Consider the following 12,683-nt stretch of genomic DNA (forward strand, 5'->3'; position numbering starts at 1 on the left):
GCATATCAAATTTTTTCTAGTTCGGTAGAATCATCATCCGGCTCCGGAAATGTGTCTCGTAACCAACCCATCTCGATCCGACCTCCGTTAATATTGTCCGGAATAGCACCCAAAAGCTCGTAGCATACCACTCCCCAATCAGCAGAATGAACGGACCCAGTGACTGCGTCCCCGTCCACCGGCAATCCTAATTGCAAATGCACGGCTTCCAAAGTGATAGTGCACTCTCCACATGGAAGATGAAATGTCTGAGTGCGTCTCGGGTCTCCACCTTTCTATCAACGCACTAATAAGTTTCGGGTCCAACTTGCACCCCCGGCCTATCATCGCCACGTGCCAAAAACCAGCTTCCCGTAGGTAATCCTCTATCAACGGTGATGGAGAACCAGTCATGTTACGGATATAGCATTGCAATATCCGATCTACAGACTTTTATAAGAAATAATAAAATAAAATTTATTTAAATTTGCATAAATGACAGAAATCTTAAATAATATTTAAATATTAAATTTAACACTTACCATTTGCATTTGTTCAACAGATATGTGTTTATCATCGAAGTGAATTAATTCTCCGGCTATTGCTAACACGATCAAATTTTTTTTATTTTAAAAAATAAATCTAGAAAAAATAAAATTAGAGCTTTTTTGAAAAAAAAATAACGAGAGTTTTGAGAGGAATTTAAGAGAAATTTGAGAGATTTGAGAGGAATTTGAGAGAATATTGAAAGATTGAAGATTGAAAGGATTTAAGTGTGAAAAAAATGAAAGGGGTGGGGGTTTTATAGTTTTTTTTTTGGACCGTTGGGGGGTTACCAACGGTAAAAAAAGTAGCCGTTGCTACTGTTCAAACACGGGGAAAACGCTTCTTCAAGGAAGCGCTTTGCCTACGTGGACAGAAAGCGCGCCCCCAAGGAAGCATTTTCTGTCCACGTAGGCAAAGCGCTTCCTTGAGGAAGCGTTTTCCTGCTTTTTCCCCTGACAATGCGCTGACGTGAACGCGTTTTGTAAAAACTGGCCCATTCCGATTAATAATTTCTGACCTGGCCCATTTCGGTAAATTTAAAAAAAACGAGACTTTTATTAGTAATTTGCCCTAATAATTATTATATTTTACAATAAATTATAGAAAATTAAAAAAAAATCAGCTTGAACGAAATAACACTTGCTATGCGAGTAGAAACAATATATGCGACACAATGGCTAAGCTCCTAATCATTGCACGTCAGTGAATCAGAATGTTGAGCAAGTTGTTTTAGAGGCTGCCTTCCTTTGCCTTTACATTTTCCACTCTTTCCATCATCTGTAGTTTTTCGTATATTCCTTATTAATTAGTTACCATTCGCTTAAATAAATTACCACAAATTAACATTAACTAAACTTGGCCTTGTATAGGGTAATGTCCTCTGATATCCAATAGAATTTGGGGGAGCTTTGCCAACTACTGTTAATATGCTAGGAGGGCTTGATTCCTATCATAATAAACACTAAGTTATTTTATGAATCTACTGTCTACATAATTAAAAATTAATGGAAGTAACTGTTGCATGTGTTCAACATGTTCCTCCCAGAGGGATTCAGGTATCTAACACATAAGAATATTCTCATACCTCCGCTTGCGTAGCCCAAGCCCAAAGTAGCTAAGCTTGCCATCTGCATCAAGTGTAACTTGATTAGCCCAAAATTTGTGAACATTACATGTCAGAATTTTCGATATATGTTACTCAAATTCAAGAATGGAAACGTAGTCTTCAATGTCAACCTCAAAGGAAGTAAAATTATGAGGGTCTACTAAAGGTGTTGTTATGTATAAAAATAGCCTCAACAAGAAGGAATCAAACCAAAGAATCAATGATGGCAGCAAAGGCCTCCTTAATACGCACACAATTGAATCTCTGAATGTTATGGCCTGCCCAAACCCTTCCATTCAAAAGCCTGAATATTATTTTGTCAGCAACTAGATCGAATTCAGGGGCTTTTGCAACAGCAGACCAGTCCTTAGGCCAGTCCCACCTCTACTAGCTTCATTGGACACACTACAATTGTTCCGAACTCCAATACCCAAAACCTTTGTGTACTACTGAAGTTTCCAAGTAAAAAAAAAAAAAAAAATTCTGCTGACCCTTGTTGCCATGGTATCAAAGCCACCATTTCAAGTTTTGGGTTCAAGGTTCTTGGTAAAGTTTATTGACATCGTAATGGAGGAAATGCATGGATGGAAGAAGAGAATTCTTGACATTAGAGATTAATGGTTTTAAAGCTAAAGTCAACAGTTTCAGGCTATGCTAGAATATTCAAGTTGGGCAGCAATATTATTAATATTGCCATAAAGGGAAAGGGTAGGCTTGCTTCTCCTTAATTCTGTACCATCTAACTAGCTAGTGAATTCATTCCTTGGAGCACTACATCTAGTTAGCCTACAATGAAATATTCCTTTGGGAACATTCTCATCTCAGGAGCGATACAAGTATGACAATTATGGAAGAGAACCGAGAAAAACCAGAGTTTATTAAAAAAAAGCTTATTAAAACATAAAAAATTCAAATCCCAAAACAAAATACAACCAACAATTACAACATGCTAAATGATATATAATTCATGTGTTAAACAGGAACAGCAGGCCTGAGGGAGATGAGTGCTTTCTTAATTCTCTCAAAAGCAGCTTGTAAGGTGGTGAGGGATGCTGCATATGATATCCGAATGCAGCTATCATCCCCAAATGCATCTCCAGGGACTAGTGCAACCTGTCAATAATTTGCAGCAGTCTTTGATTATTTCATCTTCAACATTAATCACGGTATTATTCAATCAGTTCCCAATAATGTCCATGAAAAACAGCCGAGCCCTTCTTAATCACTTCAAAAAGAAAAAGAGTCCTGAAACAGCATTCAACAAAACATACCTGAGCTTTGTCCAGGAAGTATCGACAAAGTGACTCCGAATTTTTGATTTTGCCAAAGCCCTCAGCTTCTATTCCGTAGTAGGAGCTGAAATCAATGAATAGATAGAAAGCTCCCTGCAAACCAGAAGTCGTGCAAGCAAGAAACATGTTAATTGAAGAGCTAAATATCTAACACTGAACAAACTGAGAAGTACATAAATGAGGTTTCTTTTTTCTTTTGGTAATAAGAGACTCTGCGCCAATAGGGGTACCTGAGGTTCTGATATCTTAACACCTTCCAATTCCCCAAAGCTCTTAACCAAGAAATCTCGCCGTTCCCTGAATGCTTTCACCATGGTGGAAATTGCTTCCCCACCAGCATAGCCCAAGCCTAATGCGGCAACTCCTGCTTTTTGTGCTATACTACTAGCTCCTGAAGTGGACTGAGAAACATAAACCGCATTAAGGTTTAGTTTTCCACATATCAATTAAACTACTGAAACTACACATTTAATTAATGAATTGATGCGCATATAAGTACACTAATAGATATATCAACGTATTGGCACTAATTGATCTATTTGTATTCCATTGCCTTATACTTTATGAGGTCAGTAATTACAATTCTTCTCAATATACAGATATTTAGAGGTGCCCATCTAGCACCATCAACTCAAGCATACTCGGCATTTTTCTTCTTTCCTTTTAACACTTGCAAACCAGGATAAGTGAAACATGATCGTTATGTTAATTAATGACATAATTTTTTACTCTCTCCATACAAAAGCAATTTTAGTTTTCAAGCACAGTCTGAAAATCTCATTCACATGAAATTTGAGGACATTTCTAGCCCACCTCCCAACCTAATTTGGCTCAAATGTTCTCTTTATTCACATTGCTTTCTCGGTCAACTTAAAAAATACTTTCCTAGCATTTGGTAAATAGATGGTTCAGTATTTTATTGAAGTCCACGATCACAATAACAAGTAAGTTCATCCTATATTGTCTTTTTGAAAACCGCATTAACTGCTGCATAGCTTCAACTCTAAAGTACCAAGTGAATGAACAAAATTTTAAGGGCATGTAAGATAAGCTTTGGCTCAAAACTCTTCAGCAGCTAGGAGCAAAATATAAAAATGTAGAAACATTGAATAACTTGAACAAGTATTGAAGTATTAGGAGGTTCAAACTAAACATATCCAGTAACCTTTTTAAATCTTAGATAAATGTGCACATGCCATGTTCCAAGATATACAACAAGCCTTACCAAGGAAATTGACAACTAAATCCTAATTGTTTATTCTTGTGAACAACATTGAAAGTTACCACAATATTCAGATACTTGACCAGTACATGTCAGAGATTATTATTGGCTGCATCTATATCCCACAGTCCCCAATATACCACACAGCTAATCCAAGAAAAAATGACAAATCTTCTGATCATTATATGTATCAGACTGGCAACAAAATCCACTAGATCTCCAATAAAGTTCTTCTCAGGGTTTATTATAAGCAAAGGCAGTAACTTGTTGCACTAATGCATGCAGGATGTAGTTTGCTCTACCAAAAATGAAAATGACAAGTATAATGCAACATACCTGACTCTGGATCTTATTACATGCTGCAACAAAGTGTTTAGGTCCAGCAATGTATCCAAGTCGCCAACCAGTCATCGCAAAAGCCTACATGTCATCTTCAAAATGTCAATCCTCAAAATGAACACTGAAGGAACTACACCAATGTTAAGCATGGAAAATTCATCAATTCAGTTGAAAATTAACCAAGTTTTAAATGCAATTGAGTTACCTTGGAAAAGCCATTGACTGTTAGAGTCCGCTCCCACATGCCTGGCAATGATGCAAAGCTTGTGTGAGTTGCCGGTGCATAGATTATATGCTCATATATTTCATCAGACAGCACCTAAATAAGCCAATAACAAAAAAGCTCAGTGTTTGAGTATCAGCATAGCATGCCTGAGATTTCTGTCTATATTAATAGTACCAGAAGCCTGGGATGCTTTGCTACAATTTCTGCAATTTTTTCAAGCAGTTTCTTAGGGTAAACAGATCCAGTTGGATTTGATGGAGAGCATAGGACCAACAGTCTTGACTTTTCAGAGATTTTAGACTCAAGGACCTCTGGATCCAATAGAAAATTGTCACAGATGAGTGTCGGAAGAATAGTAGGTGTTGCGTCAGCCAGCCTTGCCATTTCCGGGTAACTCACCCAATATGGAGCAGGAATTATTACCTGAAATAAATTATGTGTTCATAATCAAGTCACCTCTTATCACTCTACTTGCTGGAAGCATGATTATGAGTACCTAATTAAGGTTACTCGCAGACATACATTTGGAAGAAAGATCTAACACCATGACAGGAAATAACCGTTCTGGCATGAAGGAAAATATTATAATATTTATAAATTTTATATTATTTTCTTATATATAGGTTATTTTAATGTATTTGGTTTCCTATCCTCACTTTATTGACAAAGCTAGGGTAATACTTGATCTATTTCATCCCAAGCGTTTCAAAATAATATCGTATTTCTATTGCCTAAATTTGTAACCTAGCAACTTGAAGTTAAACATGTATGGTGTAACTGAAACCTTGATAGCATAATCGATGAAGAAATTTGGTCTATGATTTTCACTACAAAGTGGTAAACCAATAATCTCTTATTTCAGATTTGATACTGTAATCAATCAATTTAACAGATCATCAAACATAAGCTTTCGTTGTAATAAAAGCATACTGTAATTTTAACAATGGTTAAGTTTGGAAACATGAACTTCAAAGGGTATTTCATTTTGGTTAATTCTTCATATTATTAAGGATGCATTCAATATACAAAAGCGAAATAAGATGCAAAGTAGAAGGCACCTTTGGTATTCTTTGATGAGAATATAGTTTTCAAACACACTTCAATATGCAATCTGAAACTATGGTATTTGAATGTAACCCCTTCAATATGCAATCTGAAACTATAGTATTTGAATGTAACCCCTTCGTACATATTGAAAGTACTAGTACAATTTACCTAACAAATGAAATTCAAATGTGCAATCCCTGTTCATGTTCCCAAACATAACTAATATCAGTTGTCTTACTCAAAATGCTCAACTAATAGGACAAAAGTCATACACAGCATTCATGTCCACATTTAATTTTTGTTCAGAACAATGAATCAATGGAAAGGATTCCAGCTTCCAAAGAATATGCACTCAATACAAAGGTAAATATGCCATCACTAGAAAGTCCCCAGCTCTATGAACTGTGATTTGATCAAAGATGTAAGAGAAAGAAAGCAAAATAAGTAAATATGGCTCAGAATTGAGTGAAAATGTGAAAAAAGGAAACACATCTACAGTAGTAATTTCACAACTAAGTCAAAAGAGGGTGAGGAGGATTTCTTAAAGCATATTCCAAAATGTTTTATGGTAAAGGTTGTCAAATAAAAAAACCAGTACCTCATCCCCAGGAGAACAAACTGCAAGAACTGCTTGAAGGATACTCTGTTTAGCACCATTACTGACCACAATTTGATCATAAGAATAAGAGATTCCATTCTCCTCTAAAATAAATTAAAAGGAAATAAGTAAAAAGTACTAGAAAGTATCAAAAAATGAGAAACGATGCCTCATCCAAAGGTAAACGCACATCAAATTTACACTTGTTACATCAAAAAATCACTTGCAAAACATATATAGTTACCTTTTAGCTTATGACAAATTGCCGTACGAAGTTCCAAAGTACCTGCATTGGGAGTGTACCTTGTGTAACCTTCACGAATAGCATTTATCCCAGCCTTACTTTCAGAAACAAAAAAAAAAATGAAGTACAATAAATTAAAACACTAATTAGTGGAAGAAGAAAATCTAAACTAAAAGATGTCAAAACTTAAAACAGAGAAAACAAGGATCCAAGATGGACTAGAAACATTATTGCACCTCAGCTATGATGGCTGGTGTATCAAAATCAGGCTCTCCAGCAGCCAATCGAATAACAGGGACACCAGCTTGTGCAAGAGCAGTTGCATGATCAGTTATAGCCACTGTCTTTGAAGGCTTCACAGAGTTAACTCTAGGGCTCAAAGAGATATCAAGTTTCACTTGGTCGCTGCTACTCTCTGTCTTTGACATTGCAGTTATTCTATATGACTGTTGTTTAGAAGTCTCAACAGATCTGCCAAGAAGTATATACAACCAGACAATGAAATTCTCTAATATATCCAGTGCTCCCTTCTCCCTTTGGGAAATAATTAAGACTTTTGAGACAACTTTTCTTTAATTCTCACACAAACAAAAAAATGCCAGCACAAAATGCTTTCCTTGTTTAATCTTCAAGTTTATAGATAGTGCCACAAAGGGAAGTTTCTTAAATTAAAATGGTTCTGCAACTTCAATGAATCAGCTTAAGGAATGGAATAAACTAAGAATAAAGATGTTTCTCTTTACACTTCCATTAAAAAAAAAAAAGACAATACTCATGAAACCACTTCCATAGCAATCTCGTAGAAAATATTTAATAACATATGTTTCTTTATTTCAATATTCCATGTTCTCTTATACAGCGGATGATATCAAAACAGAATAAACGAAAATTGATTTGACCAACAAATTAGTGTCTCTGCAGATTGCTAAGGATAAACTAAAATCTGCAAAAGAAGCAAAGAAGCTAACATTGAGGCAGTGTCAAGTAAAATCTGCAAATGCATCAGTGATTCAACTGATGATCCAGAATCAAATTTCTGGATTTTCTTCAATGAACTGAATAGACAGATTATATGTTAAATGCAATCACAACCCAATATTGCTCCCCCTAGAATTTAAAAAAAAAAGCTAGAAACATTAAGATGCCGGAAAAAGGAACTTACTTTAAGGAAAGATTAGTAATAGAGGAATGGAAAGACACGGAAACGGAGGCCTTGGAAGCAGAATGTGATCCCAAAAATTTTGAGTCGAAGCCAACACCGGAAATTCCTGTTGAGTTATGAAGAGAAACTGCCATTTGTCCGAAGATTGAAGAGAAAACAAATTTTGGGCAAGAGGAGGAGGTTCCTCAGTGAAATAAATAAAAACAAACTCAAAATTAGTCCAGGAAAAATAAGGGGATGGGGGTTGGTGGGAGAACAAGTGGGCTTAATAGTTTATTATTTTATCTCCCTTAATGTTGGAAAGTGAGGTATGGTTGGTTTAAAGTAATAAGGTGGAATTTGAAGGCTTGAAATTTACATCAATCGATGGCGATGAAAGGAGAAAGGAGAGAGATGGGTAGGTGGAAGGATGCTAGTGGGAGCAAACAGTGGAAGTGAAGTCGGGAATTGACCCAATTCCGGGTATGCTGGTTGGCCAACAACTCCATCTCTCCTCGCTTATCACCTTGTACCTTACCTACCCCCTTTCAAACGATTTAAACTGAAATTAATTAATAATAAATTGAGAAACTTGTTTGGGTATAAAACGAAATCTGAACCACGCAAACTATATATACAGTCAATTATAAAAAAAAATTCATTTTAGGGCACCTAAAATAAAAAATTTACAATTTAAATATTAATGTTATATTTTTTAAATATTTTAGTCACTTATTTTAACGAAAAGTTAATATGGCAGTTAAAAAATTAGTATAATAACAAATATAACTTTTAATTTTTTTATATATTGGTAATTTAGTCATAACTTAAAAAAAATAACCTTTAAAATTTATAAATATTCTCATTTTGATTCTAATTCTAAAAACTTCAAAGAAACATATAAAAATACATAAATATTTTTAAAAATATATAATACTAAATTTAAATTTTATATTAATATTAAATATAATAAAAATCATTCCACCTCTTCTTCCTATCATGCAACGTAGATGCTTAAATTACAATTTTTTTTACTTAAGTGATTAAAAAAGTTATAATTAGATAACTATTTGTATAATTTATTCAAATACTAAATACATTATATTTGTTTATTATTATATTATTATCAATCATAAAATAATGTCCAATTAACTTGTAATAACATCTAATATATATACATATATAGACTATAGTAAGATTATGTTGCATTTTTAGAAAATTTAAATTTTAAAGTAATTATTTGCTTGGCAAGTGACACAAAACCAATTTTTAATTACTATTAATCATAGCTTAAAAAAAAACGTTTCCAATATATTTTCTTAAAATTTCCATTAATACTGGTAGTCATCAGAAATTATAATTTTAGTACAATCAACTTTTCTAAGTGGTATCTTTTTCAGGAAACCCTTATAAGATATATATTACTTTTTCTCCCACACATTAATTAACTTTATTGAAAAATTTCACCCCAATTTCATACACGCAATCAATTGATTGCTTCTTCCCTTACTCTATTAAAATTCTACACATCTCACGATCCATTTTATAATTGATATTCTTCAGCTTTGTTGTCCACCACACTTTTATTGTATAAAGTTAATGAAAACTCTTTCATTTTATCCTTTACATATCTGTATTTCCATCACACTAGTTATATCTCATTTTTTCCTTAATTTGTATTTTATTCCAGTATTTATCTTTTTATTTCTTGTTGCGTTTAATTTATATTCAGTAGCGGAACGTAATGGAGATCTAGGAGGTCATGACCTTCTAAAATGATAATGTTTTATTTAGATACTTTATAATTTATAAAATTTTAAATTAGTAATAGTAAAATTTTATTTTATTAACTAAAATAATAAAAATTTAATTTAATCTTTTAAAAATTATAAAATTATAAATTATTAAAATAATAAAATTACATTTCTATTATCATAAAAATATACAATTTAATTCCGACCCAAAACAAATTTCAAGCTCCGCCACTGTCTATATTTATTTCTGTTAGTCTTTCAAGGTATTCAGCTATTCTCTAATCCTTCTACTTTTAAATTTTTATAATTTCCTTATTTATTTTATTTCATATCATATGTTTCTGAATAAGTTAATCTGATTTTCATCTGCCATTGCATTAAACTTTTTTAAATTATAAACACATTTACATATCAAATGGACATTCACATTTTCATTATTTTTAATATTTACTTTCCAAGGGTATGTTTATATTCAAATATAAATTTAACTATACTTACAAATATATCTCAATAATAAATTAATTAATTCCTTTTTTTTAATCAATTTAGGAGTATTCGTTGTTTCCTATACGTCTAATGCAATGGTTTTTGTACATTTGCACTTATTTTGTACTGAATGATTAACATTATTTATATATATGTTCCCAATTCCAAAGGAAGGTATTTTTATTGTCTTGCTATTTATTAAAAAGTAAATTAAGTGTTCTCTTTTGAATAGTAATATTTAAAACTCTCTTTTTTTATAAAATTACTTTTTTTTTGTATTTTAAAAACAGTAATAAATATTATAATTTATTTATGCATGTATCTATTTATTTTGTTTTTTACTTTAATAAATTTAAAAAATATATGAGGGTGGTTTTTTATTGGGTTAGTATTTGATACATTGATAGTGTGCTTTTTCTATTCTATTTTCAAATAGGTTTTTCTCTATGTAATAACCCATTTTTCAGTGGTATTAGAAATGATAGTTTCGAAATCTCGTTTTCCAATTATCGAGTCAGTAAATATTATTACTTAATATTTATGAGTCTATTATAGTAATACATTGAGTTTTGCTCTGATAATTTTATTGAATAATTAGTAAGGTAGAATGACTAGATTGTAAAAGTGGTAAAAGTCAATCGCTATAGACTTTTATTAGCTTAAGAGCTTATTTAGTAATTAAATTAAGGTCTAAATATCAATTAGATCATTTTTGGATTGTGAGTGGACAGTTGGTAGCTTATTAAACTTATAAAATTATGTTATAATTTAATAATTAAAGTAATAAAATATAACAAAACATGCAAAGGAGAAACACTTTCTTATCTTCTCCGTTGACTAAAACACCATTTTTGCAAGGGGGAGAATCAATCTTAGGGTTTTAAACTTCAAGTCCTTGATTGATAATCTTGATTTAGTTATTTTCTTGTAAATTTTATATTTATGAAATCCCGAGAGCTTGATTTAGCTAGCCTGAGAACTATTTTACGAAGCTATTAAAGGTTCGAAAAGTTATCATTGATGTATTCTTAAAGCTTTTGTGGCATATTGATTAGATGTTTAGGGAAATGTTGTATGGTGTACTTTGGCATGGTATTGACATGTTTTAGACAGGTTCTTAATGGCAAAAAATGCATTTTTGAGGTCACTTTTAAGAGTTGGTTTTGAAACAAGCATCAAATAGATTATTTTTGTACCACACAGGCTAACACGCAGCTGTGTGTCACACACGGGCAAGTGACACAATCGTGTGCTCATTGGATGTGACAGCCCAAAATTGACCCTAGTCGGGAAGTGGTTTCGGGACCACAAAACCGAGTCTTATAAATAATTAAAGATTATATTCTGTGTTTATGATGTGCGTAAATGCTTGTGTGATAGTTCCATACTTTAATTTGGTCTGTGGAATTTATTAGTAGGGACTTATGTGAGACAATTTAGAAATATGCTAGGCAAGTGTTCAAGTGGCCCATTAATATATGTGGGAAAGTGTTTGTCCTTGCATGTCAAATTAGCCAAATTAAAGCATAGTGGCTGGCCATGCTATGGGTGGAAACATGTCACCAACATGTTATGCTAGTGATGTATGCTAAGAAAAATAAAATAAAGAGCATGGTAATTAAACAATGAAAAGGAAGGGTGATGAAAAAAAAATGGTCTCATCCATACCCCCCCTTGTTGCCGTGAGTTGAGGAAAGAAAACAAAAAAAAAATGTGTTCATTCTTGAACACCTTTGGCCGAATAGAGGAAAGAAAGGAAGGGGAAGAGCTTGAGAAAATCGGCTATGGTGGTTTGCTAGACTAAGGTATGTTTGATGTTGTTCTTGAGATGCATGCATGTTTTAGTAGTTGACTTGAGTTCTAAAAACCCATGGTTCAATTTTGTGGATTGATGATGATTTTGTGTTTTGCCATTGATGAGTGCTTGAGCTTTTTGATAGTTGTTGATGAAAAGTGAAAGATATGTTAAAGATTAATATGTTAAATTAAGGCTTGGTAAGCTAGCTATTAAGGTGAAATGCTAATGTTAGTATTTGATTTGGTAATAATCTGTTTGGGGACAGCAGCAGTAAGGTGATTTTGGAAAATCGCCATAATTTGTAGGAGTTGAATTAGAAGCTGAGTGAATTATGCCATTAAAGCTTGAAGAGTCTATTTTCTTACAAAAGAAACTATAAAAACAAAAGAGTTACCGATCTTGAGATATTTGAAGTATTGTGGGGCTGAGTCAAAATGACTACTAGATTCCCTGTTCTGTTTTTAGGAAATCATTATAAATTGTACAAAAATGATTATAAGATAAAATTTATATGCTTAGACTCCTTAATGAGTCTAGTTTCAAATGAGATCAAATACAACACATTTTGAGTTCTGTAAAATGAGAAATTTGATTCGTAGTGAAGAGTGGTCAGAATAGTCAAACAGTGAAACAGGGGAAACTTTAAGAAAAATCTGGTATTGATTGGCCAAGCCAAAATTCTGAAAATTTTATGGATGGAATATATACGAGTCTATATTCAGGGAAAATTAACGGCTAGTGATTTGGAGTTTTGTAGCTCCAGTTATAAACAATTTAGCTACTACTGCTCAGGAAAACAGCTCGTAGTGAATATGTGATTTTGTTGTAAACATTAATGAAAATTTGCCAATGAGTTATTTATTGACTATTATAAAGCTTACTATAATCTATGTGTGTGAAGGTCAA

The 12,683-nt window shown here is 32.8% G+C and overlaps 1 protein-coding gene across 1 annotated transcript; it reads right to left on the reverse strand.

The window, feature by feature from the left end:
- Nucleotides 1-2,475: 2,475 nt before the first annotated feature.
- LOC107954697 (bifunctional aspartate aminotransferase and glutamate/aspartate-prephenate aminotransferase) lies at nt 2,476-8,325 on the reverse strand. Its single transcript, XM_016890332.2, has 10 exons — nt 7,761-8,325; nt 6,835-7,069; nt 6,599-6,692; nt 6,355-6,458; nt 4,884-5,132; nt 4,689-4,802; nt 4,481-4,564; nt 3,153-3,323; nt 2,902-3,015; nt 2,476-2,743 (listed from the first exon to the last, which is right to left on the reverse strand). The coding sequence occupies exons 1-10, from the start codon at nt 7,892-7,894 to the stop codon at nt 2,603-2,605; spliced, it is 1,440 nt and encodes a 479-aa protein (XP_016745821.1). The 5' UTR covers nt 7,895-8,325; the 3' UTR covers nt 2,476-2,602.
- Between the last annotated feature and the right edge of the window lie 4,358 nt (nt 8,326-12,683).

The sequence above is a fragment of the Gossypium hirsutum genome, chromosome A11 (assembly GCF_007990345.1).
Source record: "Gossypium hirsutum isolate 1008001.06 chromosome A11, Gossypium_hirsutum_v2.1, whole genome shotgun sequence".
Lineage (NCBI taxonomy): Eukaryota > Viridiplantae > Streptophyta > Magnoliopsida > Malvales > Malvaceae > Gossypium > Gossypium hirsutum.